The 21,866-nt window shown below is 35.9% G+C and overlaps 1 protein-coding gene across 1 annotated transcript; it reads left to right on the forward strand.

Moving 5' to 3' along the window:
• The first annotated feature begins 3,189 nt into the window (after positions 1-3,189).
• Positions 3,190-21,019, forward strand: LOC584895 (mucolipin-3). Its single transcript, XM_030996444.1, has 14 exons — positions 3,190-3,574; positions 4,590-4,930; positions 8,192-8,383; positions 10,232-10,385; positions 11,156-11,243; positions 12,572-12,668; positions 13,228-13,324; positions 14,223-14,344; positions 15,176-15,325; positions 16,522-16,623; positions 16,905-17,027; positions 18,257-18,463; positions 19,216-19,376; positions 20,492-21,019. Exons 1-14 carry the CDS (start codon positions 3,322-3,324, stop codon positions 20,529-20,531), a joined length of 2,127 nt encoding a protein of 708 aa, XP_030852304.1. The 5' UTR covers positions 3,190-3,321; the 3' UTR covers positions 20,532-21,019.
• Positions 21,020-21,866: the final 847 nt, after the last annotated feature.

Genomic DNA, 21,866 nt, shown 5'->3' on the forward strand with positions numbered 1-21,866 from the left:
ACAAGTATTCAGATTTTACCTTGCATGGTAGGAATGGTGTGTCATGAAATGCATTAAATATTATTTCGAAATGAGCAAAACATCTGGATCGTATATATTGCTATTTTCCTATGTTTCGTTCATGATCTCTCATGTTTTTAAAGTTACATGATCAGAACAAAAAGAGATGTTTTTTATTTAGCTAAAATTAGAACCATGTTTTTTGTTTTAAAAATACCAACTGAATCCCACAGTGCCATTTGTACAGTCTTTCTTATCTGATCTGAATAATGTGCCTTTGCTTGAATAGGGAGAAATAGTAAAAAGCATCACAGCTTAGAAGCCGACAAAACCTCTACAAGCGACTCCTGGCTATGTGTGCACCAAGTAGTGTTTTTATAATTAAAAAAACACATTGTTACATGTATTGATAGTCAATAGAATATGTTTTGTCAGCAGAATGTCCAAAAATGTCGCCAGAATATCAAAATAAAAAAATCTTTTGCATGTGGATTTTCTTATATTGATCAGTCCTCTGATTTTTACGCTTACTGTTTTTATTTTTAAGCATATAGATTAAAACAGTAAAATGTGTCCATTATATCTGCACATTTAAGATTCTTTTATTACACTGTACCTTTTTATCAATTGGATTTTTCTCTTTGTTGTATTGAAGATTTACTAGCTTGTATTGATATATATATCTGCACCTTGAATTACAATCATTCCACTGCATTACCTTTTAATCCAACTAATTGTGCTAAAGCCTTGATGTTTGTACAATTGTATACCTTGATATTGATGATTCAGTAATTTATTTATTTTACCTTTTAAATGAAGAGAATTAATGGAAGAAGATGAAGTTTGAGAAGCCAATCATTGAATTTTTTTTTTAATATCTCTCAATTTGTCTGGAAAGATACATGTATGAAACTATTGAATGCAAGAAGTAGAGACCATTGTGAAATTTCTCATTGACTTTATAATTTTTGTTTATCATATTACTAGCAGCTATAACATAATTTTTAAAGGATTGATGTCCCATTGTATCTTTTAAGATTCATATATGATGTGAAATAAGTTATAGTTTAAGTCAGCAATTCCATTTTGATATGTGATACTGATTTCGGGCTGTCTAAAATGATAAATCTACTTGTATTTTATTGCATGGCAGTCACTCTTACTTATTGCTGTGTCATGGAAACATAAGCTTTGTGAGTCGGTAAGAAATCATGTTGACATGCTTATGGCTACCCTAGTAGTATAGTGAACACTAATGTAATGCAGGGTTTTAGGGATATTTGCGATGTGTCTTTTTTTTAATTTGCTTGATTATTTTGAAATTGGTATTTGTATGCAAGTTTTAAATGTTTTTTTATCAAGTGTCACATGTATAAGAAAAACAAGTTTTGTTGTTCAGATCCAGTGATGGTAAGTCATTAAGAAAAGATCAGTTCTCCTGAGTGTCACAATTGCATTCAATTTTATGAAATTAATACACTATTGTGCATGTTGTGTCTTATATTCATAATGATAATAATTCTTTTTGACATCTAAATGTTGCGAATATCAATCTTGCACATGTTTTAAATATTTGGCAAAGAGTAGATGGAAAGAGTCTTTATGAATTTAATATGAATGGGTTGCATTTAGTGTATCCTCATAAAACATGAAGATCATTGCTCACTTGAAAGGGAATTGCATGGAAATTAAGATAAAATACACAGTGTTTGAACTCAAATTGGATCATGGATTTTTTGAACTCTGATAAATTCCCTCGATAAAGGTCTTCACCTGGTTGCCATCATTTTGACGAATATGACAAAATAAAGTGATTTTAATATCTGTATAGAAATGAACTGAAATCTTCTTTATTGCACATGTCTCGATTAAAGTGTATTCAGAAAATAATTGACAGTGGTGGTGATGATGATGGTGATGATAGTAATCGTGTTGATGTTGATTGTGACTGATATAAAGGCACTGATGGTGATGATAATGATAATTAAGGTTGTGGTAACAATGATGTTACTGATGATCATAATCATAAATGTGATGCTAGTGACCATAATGATGATGCTGATGGTAGAGAGTGAGCATGATAGATTGGATTGTGATTGATCAAGGGGCTGATGGTGATGAGGAGGTGAATTGAGGATGGTGGTAGTTATTATGAATATAAAGATAATGGTGATGATAATTATTATAATATTATTAAAGCCCCTCTAAAGTGATGGGAGGTCAAAACAATTGATGGCAAAATTGTATCATGATATGAAAGAGGATGTCATTTATAACACATTTCTGCAAGGGTTTTCAAAAAAAATGTTTAACATTATAATACAATTTAAGTGATATTTGCCATCAAATTGTTGGCGAATGTGGGGCTCCCAACACTTAAAGATAATGACGCATTCAAAAATTTGCTTTTGGTGGGTTTTGTCACACAAAGTTGTATCTAGTGTAATGTCCAATTTGGCGAATTCCCAATAAAAAATGCAAGTAATTACTTTATGGCAATTTTGATAAGGTGACATAGGCTGAACTGCAATGCGAAAGATTTGAAAGAGTAAATATTATTATCATTACAATTATCACAAGATGAGCATGTTTGTACATTGTGATTTATTAGCCATTCCTCATAAGGCAACATAATTTTGATAAAGGTAATTTAATGTTAACACTGAATGCGATGATAACAGTGTAATTGTACTATTAATTGATTGTTAATGATGGGGAATTCAAGTTTATTTTTATTCCCAGGTTATGTTCCGGATATCACTTTTGTGTTGCTTGTTTTCTAGCAGACGACGAACTAATATGGTTATCTATGCAAATACTGCCCGGCCCCCCCACTCCGAGAACGGACGGACCCCATGCGTGTTGCCAAAATGTCCTTTTCGTAACAAAAGAAAAAGGTCGACCCGTATTGACTTGACACATCGGACTTTTGCTGAAAAGGGGGGGGGGGCTGCTGAAAAAGGCTCATATACAAAAGAAAAAGGTCGAGCCGTATTGACTTTACACACGGAACTTTTGCTGAAAAGGGGGGGGGGGGGGGGTCGGTTGGAACACGCATATGCGTACCCTAAATAACACTGAGTGGGGGGGGGGGGGGGCGGGGAATACTGTACCTTTGGCCAGCTTTATCGGTACTCTATGTGAATTAGTTATACTGCCCTCTATCGAGCCTATAACCGACATGATCACTTAATAACAATCACATGATCACAAATTATGTTGCCGTGTCAAGTTGTTAGAACAAGAGCAAGCATCCGTTTTCTGTTTTAATACTTAGTCAAGTTAACTTTGGATTCCTGTGTAATCCCGATTGAAAGATAAATGAGGGCGTCCAGTCGGACTTCAGCAAGGGAAGCAGAGAGACGAAACAAAACTGTCACTCATTCTGCAAACGGACCGTATCTTGAGCCAGTTGAGGCAGAGGATTCATCGGGTTCGTGTCGTCCTCTACGCCGGCAGGAGCGGGTTTGTTTGGGGGCGGAATCAGCTTCTTCTGCTGCAGGGCCAGGGGCGTATTCTGACTGTCCACCCTCTGTTATATTAACGTCAGCTCGTGGAGATATTAATTGTTCAGGTATTTTCAGTTACTCACTAATCTTTTGAATGGATGAAGACCTCTACTTTGGATAATACTTAATCATAATGAAGAGCCAGTTTAGACTCGACTACTAGTCTAACTGTTAGGACTTAGGCCTAACGCTAACGTTACATTTTATATTTGTTGGTGTGTGTTTTGAAAATTTTATGTTTTGTGTGATTGAAAATCAAATATCTTTACTTTCATTTGATTTTGTATACTGTACAAACAAAAATACTAGCTGTAAGTAATCTTTTATGTACGTAAATATGGAATCAGTCTATATTGTTACCAAATCTGTCTGTATGAATAATTGTAGCAATATTAAGGAGATGATTCAATACACATACATTTCCCATCCTTTTTAGTATTTAGTTTATAAAGGTTGCCCAAAGAATATATATTTATTTTTCCTAGGACAGCTAGCTAGAAACTGTGCCATTTAAACTAAATTGTATCGCTACTTTTTATGAAGCTATTAAATCGGTAACACAAAATCAGCCTTTTATTTATAATATCATCGACCATAACTGAAATTTTACATGACAAGAAGATTTTGTTGCACAGGGATTTTGTTGCACTTGGCAAAACCAACCTTAAAGATGAAGTTGAGTTCTGGTCATGCGATTGCATTGTGAAAGAAACGGTGGGGAATCGACCAGAAAAGGTTGATCATCTAGCATATAAGAATTTGTGGGTATTGCAAGGTTCTGGAATCATCAAAATGATAAGAAATTGGCCAAGTCTTGGTAAAGTTACAAACACTGTACACAGAAAGATGTATATGGGACTACACGAACACGTGGCGTAAAAAACCTACCCCCCGAGTTTTACGATTTACATGACATATTTAGAATATGAAGGCATTTGAAGAGCCATGCTTTTCAGGGAACATGTCTTATCTGATGTTCTTCCACACTTGCATAATAAGAATGATAACGCTCACAAATTATTTTTCACCTCTTCCCAGAACTCAACCTTCTCTTTAATGACAATGTTTTTTTTCTCACAGACCCAACCATGAACACGTTAGCAGCCCAGACAGCCTGCGGTGGGGGCAGCTCCAGATCCCTCAACAGAATCGGCCGTTCCGAGTGTAACCATGACAACTTCAGCAACCTCAACAACGATTGTAGCATCCAGAATGAGTGTCACATTGGGAGCAAGCCTACATCAAGTATGGAGGAAGACGATGTGTTTGGCGCTTCGATAGGCACCCTGAGGAGCAGGCAGGAGATGCGCTGGGAGCTGAGGTACTTCTTCATGAACCCGTATCTCAAGTACAAGAAGCGAGGCCGCAAACCCTGGAAGCTGGGAATTCAACTCCTCAAGATTATCTTTGTTACTATTCAGGTAAGGGGGAGAGACTTGTGGGTCACAGTGGTTAAGTTTGCTTTTCTCTTTTCAAGCACAGGTAATGTCAAATCATCAAAGCTTGTAAAAATGTATACAGTTTCGTTAGAAAAGAGGGAAATAGAAAGAAGCATGTTACATTGTAAATATAGTCTCATTTTGTTCTCCTTGTTTTAAAAGAGATATGTACCGGTACAAGATTATTTGACATTCTATCCATGATTAATTGAGATTTATAGTGTAAATATCTGCAAGGAATGCTACATAACGGCTGTACACTCCCCTAAGCTACAACTCTTCCGTAATTTATTTTTTACAGACGTGTATCAATCAGAAATGATTATTTACGTCTGGGGACCAACTTTTAACGTCACTACCCGAAAGACGTGACTCAGTTTTGAACCTGCGTCCTCAGCAGAATCAGTTTGTAACTTCCATTATAAGCTGGATTACAGGCGCACGCCACAACGCCTCGTTGTGGCAATTCAATCTCAGTGTCTTACTCTCTGCAATGTACACACAACACACACACACACATACACACTGATTAGGGAACTTTCTTTGCATGGATTTACACAACGAAGTGCGTTCATATTTTGCTTGTTGCAGGCTGGCTTCATTTTGCAGAGCGGAATCGCAGAAACCGAGATATGATTGAAAGTACATTATGGAGCTGCTTTCAAGGCTCTTGTGTATTATCTTAAAACAGAATCAACTGTCAGAACCGTAAAATCAGGAGTCTCGAGCGCTTGACTCTGAATGAATGGGAGTCGACTCCTCAGTTCTCGGAACTCGAGTCGGGTAGAGTCGATTACTCGACCAGCATTCCAAGACTCAAATGCTATAGTGAATATGCAACTAAGATAATAAGAAAAAAGCTCTATAATTACTTTTTCCTTTTCCGGTATGTAACAGTCTGTATTAATGAATTTAATTTTAAGTGAATCATTTGCAAATGGTATGGGGTCACTGATGGGCTCAAGGTCAAAAAAGGAACGAACACCTCAAGTGTACGTGCTTTCAGTTTCAGTTCAGCTTAACAGTGTTTGTAATACAATCCCAGAGAGGCAAAACAAAGCACTTGTAAAAAGTGATACTTATGGTACTCAAAAGTAAAGCACAGCTCTGTGCAAATTTACTAATATAGGTTAAGTTCCTTTTCTGTAAGGTCTTAAAATGTTTTTCAATGACCCCAAAACAACCTTCAACAATGTTACTGAGTCTCTTTACGTGTTATAAGCTACTGAAATCCTTACATTTGATTGGCCGAGAGCAAAGTTGTTATAGAAATATGACACTTGTTATTGATAACAAGTTTTATGAAACTATTACTGAGACACTTCTATGCTTCCAAAGGAAACCACAGTACATCCAAGGCTAGAAATCACATGGGATTTTCTAATTCTGGAGTTCTGGGAAGTCCACCCTGACCACAAGTTGGTATAAACGAAAGCAGGAAAATATCAGAAATGGATCAGTAGAAATCAGAGAAAATTTCAATGAGAAAGGAATGAGTATTGAGAATTATGATTAAATGCAAATTGGCACTTCTACTATGATTGCCCTCTCAAATTGCATTCTCGAATTTTTCAGAGATTGTTTTAATTGTACTGAGATTTGCCACATTAATGCTCTCCTTCGTTGTTGATGAATGGACCCACTTCAAAGAAGGGATGTGTAGAGCATGTTTTCTTTGAGAACGATTGGAGAGAAATGAAAATTTAAAGGGGGTATAGCATGATGAGACTACGGGTATGTGTCTTTCCCCTGGCCTGACTACGAACAACACGACCACAGTATTCATGTGCGTGCAGCATACGCGAAACCAAGGCATGAGGAGAGCGCGTGCTGACCATTAATCAAGTCCATACATGTACGTTTACATTCAGTTGTCCAAATGAAATCGTAATGACATAAGGTTCCAGTATTAGCCATGCTACACCCCTTTAACATCCTGAAGGCTTCTGGATTCTTGTTCTAATCTGGGATCTTTTTATTTGAGTATTTAAAACAAAAATGAAAGCAGATTTATGTCATGAGGATAAGGGGGCTTCCTGACATTTTTCCCCAGTACAGAGTTTTATCATGCAAATTGAAAGACAAATAAAGATGTACGTGTTTAGCGTTTGGGGAAGTACAGTCTGATGAAGCTGCGAAGTGCAGGAAGTGAAAGTACAATGATTTGAACAAGGAATGCCCTTTTTTTCCACATTTTAAATCAACACAAAATTTAAAACAGATGGAATTGTAAAGCGCAGAAAACATAGAATGTGAAATCACTCTATGTACATGTACTTCACAAGACAGCTAAAACAAAATGCAATTACATGGTTACAGTTTAATTGAACAGATAAATTGCTTTATAATAGAAAGCGAAATTATTTACTTGGGCATGAATGTACTATAATATTGATGATACAGTAATATTGATAACTTAAAGTCTAACAAATAAGATGCCATATGAATAGGAAAACTGAACTCAAATATCTGTTTCTAATGATACACACCGGAACCCCATCATGAACACCCCCCCCCCCCCTCAAAAAAAAAAAAAAAAAAAAAAAGAAGAAGGGAAAAAAAAGAAGAAAAGGAATATGAGTAAATAATAACCAGCTATAAATGTATTTGAGTACCGCATTCCTTGTGTCAAGAGCAGGAATAATGGGCACGTTATGGTCATTTCATGTGATTGCATTTCTACCTACATGTTCAGTAGTACATTTCTAAAAGTGTGATGTAGAATTATGGAAAGTACATGTACATGTATGTGTATAACGAGGATGATAATGTTACAGTTTTAATCAAGGAAGACTAGACTACAAACCTTTCCCTGAATAGAGAATGCATGTGTAATTGAATGTACATTGACAATGTATGTTTTTGTTGACCCTTTTGTGACAAAGAGTCCACTTTTTGTGGTTTGGCTCAATATGGCAGATGAATGAGAAGAAAGGGCAAACATTTCTGCAGAGACTGCATCCATTTTTGTTCCACGACTGCATTGCATTTGATGCTATGAATTTTAAAAAAGAAAAAATATTTCTAAATTTCTTAAATTGGCAACACAATGAAAACAAAATTTGGCAACATTCTCGTCTGTGTGTATTGTTTCCAAAGACATCAAATTTTATTTATCATTGAAAGGATAAAAGAAAAATATAATTGCTGCCAATTTGAAGAACAATATGTGATCAATTTAGCCCTATGAATACACCCTGTCCTTCAAAGGTTAATGATAAAGTCTGATTGCTTTCTTCACAGCTGGTCTTGTTTGGAACAAGCCAGTTCTCTCTGAACAAGTTCTACGAGGGAAACCAAGAATCCTTTGAACATTTGTTCCTGAAAGACTGGAATACGGGCTATGACTCCACGGCCTACCCAAAGAGCGATGAACTTTACGCCATCTATGAAAAAGAAGTCCTCTTCAGACACCTTGACTATGTAGCATATCAGGTAAGTTTGCTTTTTACTTTACTGTGTTGTTTTTCAGAATAGCTATATACAATTGTACATGAACATGTACACACTGGACTGTCATAGTCTTGAACTTGACAACCTGGACCACTTCAAAGCTTCACTCAAAACTCACATCTTCCTTCAGACATTTAAATGCTAACTTTATTGGAGGAGCTCGCACCTTTGAATGTTTTTTTAAAACAGATATATGGCGCCATACAAATGTTGTGAATCATCATCATCATCAACTTTAAAGATAAAGTTGAGTGCTGGTCACGCGATTGCATTTTGAAAGAAACGTTGTGGAATCAATCAGAAAAGGTTGATCATCTACATGTAGCATATAAGTATTAGTGAGTACTGCAAGGTTCTGGAATCATCAACATGATAAGAAATTTGGCCCAGTCTTGGTAAAGATACACACTGATGCACAATACACATGTGTTATTTGTGTATGCTTTAATACAGAAAAGTTGCTCTCGAGTTTTGAACATTAAACAAAAAAAGAGCATTAATTTCAAACCATCGTTCTAATGAGCTTTCAGCTTGAGGGTTTGTTTGAAGTAGGCTTCATCAACGAGGTCAGCCTTGATAAATCATCGTCACCTGATATAGTTAATAGATGATCATGTGATTATTACAGTATATATATCAAGTTAAAGGTAAAGACCAGTTATGTTCATCCGATTGCATTGTGAAAGAAACGTTGTGGAATCGATCAGAAAAGGTTGGTCATCTAGCATCTAGCATCTGCAAGGTTCTGGAATCATCAAAATGATAAGATATTTGGCCCATTCTTCATAAAGTTACAAGCACTATACACAGAAAGATGTATATGGGACTACCCTATATCTCTCACAGTCCATGAGAGAAACAAATTTACCAAATATATGAATTAGTAGGCGGTTTCCCGGCAAATTTTTTATCATGTATTAGTCAAAACATATTCTTTCACATGATTGGTAATGAGAGCTTCTATTTCATTTTTTGAAATTGGGGCGTTTCCAATACTGGTCTTTACCTTTAATTAATCAACACAGACATGACAGCCGAGAGAGCAAAGCTTGTGGGGTGTCAAATTGTTCACCCCCATATATGTCTGTATGTCTACTACATGTATGTACATGCCTCATTTTATTGCCTATTTTACTGCTTATTAAATATTAAATTTATGTTTATGAATACTTTAACATGTATGTGCCTTCAGAAGTAAATTGTTGTGGTTTTATTTTGTAATATCAGTGCACACTAACATTGGTATACCATGTCTACTACATGCCTCAATATATTTACTGATTATCAAAACATTATATTTTTATGTTTATGAATATGTACCAGTATGTGCTTTCAGAAGTAAATTGGGCCGAGTTTGGCTACCGGTATATTTTTTTATGCATTTACATGTATACATTTACATTATACTTTGGTCATTTAATTGTAAATACACACTGTAAGCAGAGTGTATCTTGTTCAAACTTACAGACTGGCACACACTGTTACATGTTGTAAATGTATGTGACCTTTGATACCACAGTCAAATTACCATCTCTTGATTGTTAAATTTCTTGATTTCGGTATCTTGTGTGGAGCACCTTTAATGCAATAGCATGCTGGGAATGGGTAGAAACAAGGTCACAATGTTTTATATTGTAATTACTATTGTGTTTCTATCAGACTTGTTCAATGTTAGAGGTCAAGAGTTTAAATTTAGGGTCCTGGGTTCATATTTTGGGGTCCATGTTTACCCTAAATGATCCCTGCTCGTGTCAAGTCCTACATGTACTTTGGTGAGAGATTTTGTTTCAAATATAAACTCTTAATGCACTTTACATATTTCCTCTGTAGTTTTCAAACCTGGAAACGAATGCAATAGGGACGTACGGCTATGATCGGCGAGAAGAAGGGGAGGCTCGCTCTCTTCACGTCTGTCAGGAGAATTATAAAGAGATCAAGATAACACAGGATGGGCAGTTTTTTATCAACGAGACAATTCATACCAGTAAGTCACATTCTTCCTTCCTCCACCTGTGTCTGTCTTTCTGTCTATTTTTCTGTCTGTCTCTCTGTCTGTCTGTCTTTCTTTCTGTCTGTCTGTCTCTTTGTCTTTCTGTCTGTCCCTTTGTCTTTCTGTCTGTCCCTCTGGCCTGGATTGACAGGTTTACTAACATGATTCAAATTTTATGCATACTAATTTACTTTTTAAACAAAAACTGCTCTGGCGAACCTGAAAGCTTGTCCGAGGCTTGCCTGACATAAATTTGTGTATAAAATAATAAACCGGTCTATTCACCAAGGAGGTCAAAACCTTGGTTATGGTTTAAACCTCTACAATGGACTAAAATAAGCATTTATTTATATAACTTAGTCATGGACGTATTATTGGCTATTGGACATGAAGACACACATAAACTACACTTAGGCCCCCCCTTTAAAAACTCTTTATTGTTCAAGTTTTTTCATATACAAGGTCAAATCAAATTGACTCATTTATTGGTAAATGGCTATACTTACTCGTGCATGAATGGTATGATTCCAATAGCATGTCGTCTTAAAGAGGATTGATTGATGTTTGATATTTGTGAGATATATTCAAGATAAGTTTAACCAAATATTTATTTGAAATCTTAATTAAAAATAGTATCTACTTTATTCTTTGGCTGAGTTTATTATGGGTCTTTTTTCTGAATCAATAAAAGCCTTGTATTATTAAACTCTAGACATATCTACAATGACTAAAATCTTGTATCTCTCTTATTTTTTGAACAACAGGTTTCTTGGTCATCCCTGTCAACACGTCACAAAATATATCTGTCAAAGATTACTTAGAGCAGCACAACCAAACCCTCTGTGTTGATACGTAAGTCACAATCGGGTAAACTGAATTCACACAAGGATTTTTTTCGAGAACGATACAGCGAATCGTCTTCTTTGTCTAATAATTTAATGAAACGTAAAAGCTTTCAAAACAAATGGGTTTAAAGTCAAAGATTGATGAAAGAATACAAAATAGGCCTAGGCAAAATATTGAAAGAGGAATTGTAATTGGAAACAATGCAGATACAGGGGTCTCCTTTGTGGAAAAAACAAACAAAATTTGTCATGTGACTGTCTGTGACTAACAGCTTGTTCTCACCTTGCTGATAAAGGCCATGAGGAAACCATTGAAATAGGAAACCAGAAGAGGAAAAAGGAAATCATTTAATACTTCACTGGAAAAGCCCGTGTGATCAATTGTTTAGAGAAATGACAGTGGACTCATATCAGCCAATTGAGCTTATTTTTAACTTCATGTTTATCTTTTTATTTCCTGTACAAGAGCACTTGTTTTACTTCATGAGATCGTATGATCAAATTTAGCTTTACCGGTAGTTAGATTGATAGCCTTGTGGATGCTTCTCACAAAATGCCCATGTGTTCAATTGATAAGGAATAGTAATGGGCTGGAGAGTTTCTCCCATATCAGCCAATCTAGCTGATTTTTTAAGCTTCATGTTTATATTTTTTTCTTGTAAAAAAACAAATAAATAAAATAATATTCCGCTTTTACATAGAGGTTATTAAATAAATACATACATTTAATGTCTCTAAGCGCTTTACAGATATATCATTACCCCGATCATTGGATTAAGGTTTTCCTGCACTCAATGTATGCACATATTCTCCACTCCCTGGGGAGCATTCCAGCCAGACATGAAGCATATCACTTTTAAATGTAGTCACATTTTGGGACCGATCTCATTCTCGGTCAACGTTAAATTATCCAGGGCTCGACACTAATAGATGCCCAGAGCACAATCCCCCCCCCCCTCCTTATTGTATACCTGGGCCCTTCAAATTTGTAATTTAAACATTGGCCCCTGCACTTACAATTTCAATTGTTACCTTCAGTGAAAAGGCCAGTTTAGAGCCCTGGGGGCCGCTTCTTGTGTCATAAGTCTTAAGTTCACGAACATCGCATGAAAATGCATGTTAATTGTATAACACATGTTTCTATGGGATGTCTATGCAGTAAGACTAATGATGGTTTAGAGAAATGGCCTCCTGAATTAGCTCGAAAGGAAAGAAACAAATAACAATTTAGAATACTTGATTACAAATATAGTCAGGATTAAATTCAAGAACAGGTTTCCTTTAAAAATTCTTTGAATTACCTCTGTTTTGTTTGTTTGTTTATTTTTCTTATAGATTGAGAAAACTCACCTTAAACTTTGTAGTAAGCAGCCTTCATCTCAAAGATTCAAAATCTTTTCCCATTCCAGATTGTATCAAGTTTAATATCACTGTGAGTACAATATATCTTTCCATTAAGGATTCAATACTTAACTACATTTTCGAAATTTGATTCTCAAAAAATTATTATCTTTGAATATATGTCAAAAATTGCTTTTAGTCTGGACAACGAGTCAAATTAATCTATGTGTTAATTTGATGAAGCAAAACAGAGACAAAAAAAAGAAAGAAATAAAAGAGAAATATATAAATAATATAAAAGGTATGTTACCCCAAAGGGTATATGATATTTTTCTGTAGACTCTGTGGTCATTTTCATACACTGTAGTCATTCAGATAATGCAGAGTTCCAACATATTTTATGCTTGGCTGTTGGACTAAAATCATTAATTTTCCTTTATTGTGTATAAATATATGTACATGCTGTCTTAAGCCTTTAGTAAAACATGTATTTTGTGTACAGGTCTGTTATTCATTTGAACAAAAAAATGTAATTGTAACGTTCATGTTAATGTAAAGGTTGCATTTTAAAAAGAATCCCTTTATCCTATAAATGTATGAGAGTTGACTTCACTATGTATGTTTTCTTTGATTTGTATTTTCTGTTGTAGATCATGTATGATAATACAGTACACAGTGGCAGAATGCCTGTTACACTCAATTTCGATCACAACTTTTTCACCAACTGCTCCAACAAAAATGAATCTGGTAAGTCTGGGCCGTTTCATAAAACTTGCTATCAATAACAAGTTACAATAATTGTTATAAGCTACTGAAATCGTAGCATTTGATTGGCTGAGAGCAAATTTGTCATGGAACTTTAGAATTTGTTATTGATAACAAGTTTTATGACTGAAAAAGGCCTCTAGTATTGTTCATTTTTACTCATTTCTCCACCATCAATTTAAATCCTAGATAGGCACATTGCTTGGTGCATTATGTCCCATACACATTGTATGTGTGTCAAAAGTCGACTGCGGCGGTCTAATGTTTGTTGCATTAGACACCCAAACCAAATAAAGGGTTAGTCAGGCTGATTCACTTTTAACCACAAAAAAAAGAGGAATTTGATATGAAAAATCAATGTTGGTTATTCATTAGATCATCCTCTTTACTTATAACCATAAACATCATAAGCTAAGCCTTTTATGAGTATTACGCAAGAGAAATCCAATCTTTGCCTTTAGATATACGGTATTGAAATTCACACTTTCTTTTGGTAACCCAAACCATCTCAATAGAAAAAGATTATACCAAACTAAACATTAAAAATTAGGGGCTGTAGGTGTTATTCAAAGTTTTTTTAGTATCGAAATATAAATATAAAGAAGAAAAAATAAACTAATCTACTTGTGTAAATATATTGACTGAAAAAAAAAAACAATTTGCCCATTTTGAAATAATTCAAACAGAATGATATTTGCTTAGTATATTAAATGAGAAATTTCCCCTTTTTTAATTCCTTGTCTGCTTTTTCGATTTATGCTTCTGTCAATATTAAACTTTCAAGTGTACTTTTTCCTTGTTAATTTCATATGTATAAAGACAACTGATTTATCATGCAATATTCTTGTGTACATTCCTTTTCTTCTTGTTTTCTATTAAGATGACTTATCGAAGACGCCAGCAAGGTGGACATTTTCAATGGACCTTCTTGTGATCATACTCTGTGTTACTTCAATGATACTGTGCTTAAGGTCCATCATAAAAGCACAGCAGCTGAAATTTGTGAGTATCAGAAGCCTCAGAGTCACTTTCCAAACCTGCCTAATGAGCTATGCATAGAATGAGTCTCCCAACTATATGGGATGCCAAATGCCAATGTCTATATTCCTTGAAAATTCTTTGACAAATGCTCATGTACAATTTACAGCTCATTCAATGAACAGAGATGCCAACCAGTACGATCAAATCGTATTTAGTACGATAATATGAGTGAAATACAATAATACGATATCACCTCTTAAAATCCGATTTTTTTTCTTTTTTTTCCTTCTTTTTTAAAATATTTTTAAATCCATAAAAACCCATAAAAACCACGGAATCGCATAGGAATATGTACAAGTAAACCCCCACAACCCCAATAAAAACTTTGCTTTACAATTTTCTCATTAAATTTTAACGAAAAAACAAACATTTTACTTGACCGTACTTTATACCAGTAAAACATTTTTCTGAAATTTTACTGGCCCGGGACCAACGAGCCAGTGGAAGTGTCAATTTTTCGTGAAAATCTGATTTTTCTCTCCAAAATCAGATTTTTTAGGATACTCCAGTCTGTATTTTGTGTCAAGAGGTTGGCATCTCTGAATGAATGTTAATACCAAAGAAAAAAAAGAAGTCAGTCAGTCACTCAATAGTGTCTGACAGTGAAGTCTAGAAAGTAAACAGGTTTCTTTGCATAATTTGAATACTAGGACTAGTACCTTTAACATGTTATCCCACTTTTAAACATCTTACAAAGAGCTATGATTTTTTCCTTTTTAATTGAAATGGATTGAAATACCGGTAATTTTTTTAATCCATTCCTTTCCTTGACATTTTATTTTTATCCCGCAGAAAACAATGCAGTTTTTCAAGGTACACTATGACTGTACTTTGGGCATATCCGATAAGGTGGAGTTCCTGAATCTGTGGTATGTGATGATCGTTGTGAGTGATATATGCACCATCGCAGGGAGCATCGTCAAGGTCCTGATAGAAGTAGCTGTGAGTATGAATAGGCCTGTCTTCGTCAGCTCGAGATTGCCAAATATCCCGCTATTTCAACTATCCCGATCGCAAATTATCCAGGTAATTTGCGTCTTCATCAGCCGAAGTTGCAATTAGCGGGATATTCGGTCGAGATAATCATCCCAAGATATCTTGGGCTAGTTTGATAAATATCTCGCTATTTGCCCGGTGCGTCTACACCAACCCGGAGACTCGCACTATGCATGAATGCTGAGCAAAATATGTTGAGCTAATTCCATGAGCTCGAGGTTTCAAGTTTCCACGTCGAGTCTCAAGCTGATGAAGACGTGATTTGTAACTTGAGGATTATTTCCCAAATCAGAAATAGCGTGCTATTTGGCAATCTCGAGCTGATGAAGACATAATACCTAATGTTACTTATCATTGCTTCATGCCATCAAATGAAGGGTTGGATAAATAGGCTAATGCTTTAAGCCATTGAGGAAGTGTATGAAACTGAAACCAAAATAAGATGACAAATGATTGGGTGTGGAGTGTGTAAGTGAGAGTGTGTGAGAGAGAGAGGGAGAGAGAGAGAGAGAGAGAGAGAGAGAGAGAGAGAGAATGAGAGAGATTTACTGCATGATGTTCAAGTTTTCAAAGTTGAATGTTACAAATGACTCTTCTATTATTTTTAGAATTTATAAGATACTTTCAATTTCTTCACTCGGCCAAACTTGAGTAATTTCAAGGATTGGAAGGGAACAAAGGAATACTAAGTCATAGGTTGAGGTTTTTTTGAGAAACATTGTCGGTCTAAACATGAGAATCTCAGACTGGAGAAGCACTGAACTTGGTAGCCTAGCAGAGTGCTTTGAAGGGTGCGTTGTGCACCGTATGTACTGGATATGTGCCCTATTTAAATATGCTATATGTTAGGCAGTTACATTACACGTAAAGAAGGCCTAGAGAATCTTGCCTTGACAGGGAAAATTGTGGGAAGGAGGAGCAGGTGGAAAAAGAGGATAATTAGGATGGACAACCTCACCTGCAGAAATTGTTGGAAGAGAGAGGAGTAAAAGAACTGGGAGTGGTGCTAATAGAGAAGGCTAGGATCCGAGGATTGTGGAACAGCATGATTGGCAAAGTCAATAGATATGACACTTAAAGAGATATATATATATATATATATATTACTATTATGTTATGATATCTTTCTATTTACCTGATAGGATAACACATACTACGATCCATGCAGTCTCCTGCTTGGTACAGGCTGCTTTCTGATCTGGTTTGGCGTCCTCAGGTACCTCGGCTTCTTCAACAAGTACAACGTAAGTTGAGCAGTCTCATCTAAAAGACATTCTATGAAGTACCTTTACCGGTACTCAAACAAGTGCGACAGACTTTTGATTAAAAGCCTTGCAGAATTGGCATTATTAATGGGTACCAGGCAAGAATTGATTCTTTGAAATGCTAGAAACAGCAGCCATGTTAAAGCTGGGTTATATATGTGGAGCGGCAGGAGCGTCAGGTCTTACAGACATGATCGAGCGCTATACAAGAACCCACTATTATTATTATTATTAAATCCTTTTTATCCTTTACCTTCTAGATCATGATCGTGACCCTCAAGGGTGCCATGCCTAACGTCCTAAGGTTCCTTATCTGTGCTGGTATCATATATGCTTCATACGCCTTTTTCGGTTGGATAGTACTTGGACCTTATCATCCAAAAGTAAGCCAACATTTTTTTTTCTCTGATAGTTTCTTGTTTCTATGTTTTTTATTTCATGTTTTATTCAAATCTACCTATAGTACAGTCAAACCTGCTTTAGTGACCACCTGTCTACAACAAACACATTTTTTAGTTTCCCTTGAAAATGGTTTCTCATTGAATCATGTACTAAAGGAACCGGCTTCAAAGGCCACTTTTTGTGTTTCCCTTGGGTGGTCACTGTAGACAGTTTTGACTGTACAAGTATTTTCACTATACATATCATTTAAGAACCAAGGAGGTCCTAAACATTTGGTTTTAAGGCTCTCGTAACAAAGTAGATTTTCAACATTTACTTTCGGTTGATAAGAATTATTGATGATACAAGGAAAGTTCAGAATTTTATAAAAGGTGCAAAGCCGTGTTTTATTATGTTTCTCACTTTCTCATTTACATTAAACAGAGTAGATTCCTATTTGTTCATACTTAGTAATCCATAATTCTGTATCACTCTCAAATAGAGCAAATACTGCAACTGCATACATGACAGACATGTACATGTAGTTTATGTAATTGATATGCAATAGGGTGAAAAAATTATGGTAAAATTTACAAGATATACAATAGATTGAAGAGATTCTACTTAAAATTTACGTGATTAATATTCAGTATCTGATCATTTTAGGTCCTATGTATGTCACTAAATGTAAATGAGTAATGAACTTTAAAATTTTCCTTAATACATGATTTGCTCTGATCCATAGTGGGGTATTCACTTAAAGTTGGGAGCCCCAAACATTTGATTGCAAAATTTCACTTAAACTGTATCATTATGTGAAAGAGGATGTCATTTAAGACACATTTTGGCAAAGATTTTCGAAAAAAATGTGTTTGAAGTCTAATATTGATGAAACCATACAAAATTTAGGTTTTCTGCGTACAACAGAAAACCCAAATTATGAATTCTTTTATCAATACTTGTCTTCAAACAATTTTTTTTTTTTTTTTGGGGGGGAGGGGTAGGGAATCTTTGCAGCAGTGTGTCTTAAATGACATCCTCTTTCACATTATGATACAATTTAAATGGAATTTTGCCATCAAGTTTTTGGTGTAGATTTGGGACACCCAACACTTTAGAGGGGCTTTAATACAGTCATTTCTTTTAGAGCGTTATGTATATAGCCTGGAGTTTTCTTATTTTTTAGAACAATGTGTTAACATTCAACTTGTGTCTCCTTTGTTTTGAACAGTTTAAAACACTCAGCATCTCTGTAGAGTGCATGTTCTCACTCATCAACGGAGACGACATGTACGCAACGTTCCGAGAGTTGTCGACTCGTAACATGTCTATCTACGTCTTCAGTAGAATCTACCTCTACACGTTCATCAGTCTCTTCATCTATGTTGTGCTCAGTTTGATCATCGCCATCATCATGGACACCTATGAAACGATGAAAGTAAGAAGCGGGAACGGGCCTTGATCTCTCCTATAGGAGGTCATAGGTCACGTCTAAGACAGTATTTCAGTCTCTTTAACCCTGTTAGTGCCATGCGCAGCAAATCCTGCCAATGATTGAGTGCTGAACAAATTTCTCGAGACTTAAAAGGTCTACATTTTTCTTCCAGAAAACAAACAGTTCTAAGAACCTCTATTTTGAAGTTTCCCAATGGTCTTATGGATGAATAAGGATGTCAAAAAAGCAAGAATTTATGAGAATAATCCTTAGGGGTTTGGAATTACAATCTTAAGAAAACCAGGGTGTTACACTATTATTAAGAAGATCTTAAAGGCATTGTTTAACAATGTTAAATCTGAGATGCATGGCCCTACGTGTTATCAGTGTCTGTAATATGGTGTAATATTGAAGCCCTAAAAAGTTGCGCTTCAAAATGATCAAGAAGTGCCTCAAAAATGTAAAAATCTTTGAGTGACCGGTTTACCATTTTCCCCAATAGACTGTAGTGTTATAAAAACCGTTAGAAAAACACAAATTTTGATTTCGATTTCCAATCATAGATATCTTGATAATTCAGACAGGTGATCAGCTTGTAAAAGTCATGGGGTTCCTGACTGACCTAAAGGTTTTTAATTATCATTGCAACATGAGCTCAATCCAGGATTTTGTTTCAGAATCTGAGACAAAGTTATCCAATCTCTTTAAGAAGATGTACATGTAGCAATTGCTCTTATTGATCTTTTTTGGCACAGGAGTACCAAAGAACAGGCCATATAGAGGGCAAGCTTCATTGCTTCATGGCCGAGACGTGCGACGAGGACATCCCCGGGCGGGGTTCATTCCACACCCAGTCCAGCATGATGGAGAGAGGGAGATGGAGGCAGAAACTTAGAGATAACCTCTGCTGTAGAAGGTGAGGTCAAAGGTCAATCAAAGGTCAAATGTCAACAGATCATGCCTCATTAATTGGTCCTACACTTGGTTACATGTAGAATAGAGATATCGACTGCCATGATCGAGAGGCCTGGCTGTTTATAGGCTCAAGGGAATGTGCACGTCCTCGAGAGCCAACAGCAAGGCCTCAAGTATTAAAGCAGTCGATATGTCTTTTATATACCGAATTGACACAAAAATCTACCAAGAATTCTTACCTTATCCTTTTCTTGAGTAAAGATAGGTTAAAAAATCACGGAAAATCTGAGAAACTGTCTGTTAATCTTTGATGGAAAGATGACTGAACGTTACAATCATTTGGGAATCACAGACAAAAAGCACTGTATGGTGTCAGCGCTCTCACTTTTTTAACATTTTAGAGACAATTTTAACATATAAACCAATGGGGATCGCAGCAAAATTTAACTTTTTTCTTGGTACCCGGAATCTTGCGAGAATCTCACTCATGAACTAATGACCATTGCTGGCATTGTTCTTTTATTTATGGAAATGGCTAAAATTACTACTCTAATTTCGACCAATCAAATGGCTAGATTTCTAAAGGGAGGTATATAATTCAAGTTATATTTGTATTATGAGCCATTAGAGTAAGGCTCAGGAGTGGGATGTGGAGAGTGGATAAAGTTACAGCAACTTCTTTTTAGCCCCTTATAGTGATAATGATAATATTATGATTCTGTTCTTGTGTAGTGCATTTCACAGTACGATACAACATCTCTGTGCGCTTCCAGAAGACTTAAAAAACTATTATACCTTAGCTCAATTGTCAGGATGCAAATGGCATGTATTATGTGTTATCAGGTTGGACAGGCCTTAATGTTTGTCCTATCTAGTAACAACCAATGAATGCAATTTGCAATCTGATGATTGGGAAAAAATGAGTCCTAATAGGTGGATGAAATAATTTGTATTGAGGCACTTCATGCATTGAATTTTGTTACAGTATGTAAAATTGAATTATACACATATAAATACATTGCTTCCTCACACTTTCAACTCAATCTGAACAGCCTGTTTTCATTGTCTCCTCATTCTCTCTCTCTCTCTCTTTCTCTCTCTCTCTCTCTATCACAGGTGCAATTCATTTGACAGTGAGGACAGTCTGATCACATGATGTCATTGGAGGAATCTCCCTGGTTTAGATACCCAAGCCAATGTTCACCCTGCAAGCAGATGGATGCCTGGAGGGGGAATCCCCTAATGTCAAGGATAATGTCTATGGATCAATCTTGCACCTTTGGAAGGCTGTATGTGCGATTACAGGATTCCCGGTGCTTTTCACAAAGATTGCCATGCATTCGCATGAAACTGTAGAAAGGGAATTCCTTTGCTTCTAACACAGCCAATGACCATCCTTGTGATTGCCTCAAGTGAAATTTCCCAGTCTATTTTTATTTTGGGGGGTACAATCTGCGTGTTTCTACAGGAGACCCCAAAATTAATGATATTGTCTACCTGGAATAGACCCAGACAGTAAACACTAGAAGAATAAAACCGGTCTCTTTCTACAGAAGGACAATAAACTAGTTATTCGCACACTTGACAGACTTTACTGGGTACACTAGATGTTCACCTTCAACACTAATGCTAGTACAGTCAAACCTGTCTACAGCGACCACCGAAGGGAAACACAAAAAGTGGTCTTTGTAGACAGGATCCTTTAGTACATGTTTCAATGAGAAACCATTTTCAAGAGAAACAAAAAATGTGCTTGTTGTAGACAGGTGGTCACTAAAGCAGGTTTGACTGTATACAGAAAGTGATGGTAAGATGAAATCTTATAGAAAAACGCTGAATTATCACTATGCAATCTCAATAGCGTGAAGGGGAATTCCCCAGTCATTGGTTAGTTAAGGATTACTCCTACATCACATGATACCTGAAAGGGGAAGTCCCCACTTCCCCAGTGACAGGGGAAGTCCCTACTCCCTTACTGTACAAAAATAAATGCTGAGCGGGTTATCAAACTCCCCAGGGAATTTGCTATAAGCTGCATCAATGTCCTTGTGAATGAACCAAATTTTCTACATAATCTATTTTTCTATAACTTCTATTTTCATCTCTGCCTATTTATAAAAAATATATATTAACATTCTAATAAAGCTATGCACTTTCTTTTTGTGGTTGCACATATTTGTTTTCTTCTTCTAATTTCTTATTTCTATGTATGCAAAGATGTTTAAAGAGAAGGTTGAGTTCTGGGAAGAGGTGAAAAATAATTTGTGAGCATTACTCATTCTTATTATGCAAGTGTGGAAGAACATCAGTTAAGACATGTTCCCTGAAAAGCTTGGCTCTTCAAATGCCTTCATATTCTAAATATGCATGTAACATCGTAAAAATCGGGGGGGGGGGGGGGGGGCCGGCTTTTTACGCCACGTGTTCGTGTAGTCCCATATACATCTTTCTGTGCAAGTGTTTGTAACTTTACCAAGACTTTGGCCACATT

The sequence above is a fragment of the Strongylocentrotus purpuratus genome, unplaced genomic scaffold, assembly GCF_000002235.5.
Source record: "Strongylocentrotus purpuratus isolate Spur 01 unplaced genomic scaffold, Spur_5.0 spur5_scaffold_3, whole genome shotgun sequence".
Taxonomy (NCBI): Eukaryota; Metazoa; Echinodermata; class Echinoidea; order Camarodonta; family Strongylocentrotidae; genus Strongylocentrotus; species Strongylocentrotus purpuratus.

Bases quoted from the DNA above. Each gene is read 5' to 3' on its own strand.
- LOC584895 (XM_030996444.1), top strand. From the start codon at position 3,322: ATGAGGGCGTCCAGTCGGACTTCAGCAAGGGAAGCAGAGAGACGAAAC. The intron at 15,326-16,521 runs GTGAGTATGAAT...TTTACCTGATAG, and splicing joins AGGTCCTGATAGAAGTAGCT to GATAACACATACTACGATCC. The intron at 16,624-16,904 runs GTAAGTTGAGCA...TTTACCTTCTAG, and splicing joins GCTTCTTCAACAAGTACAAC to ATCATGATCGTGACCCTCAA.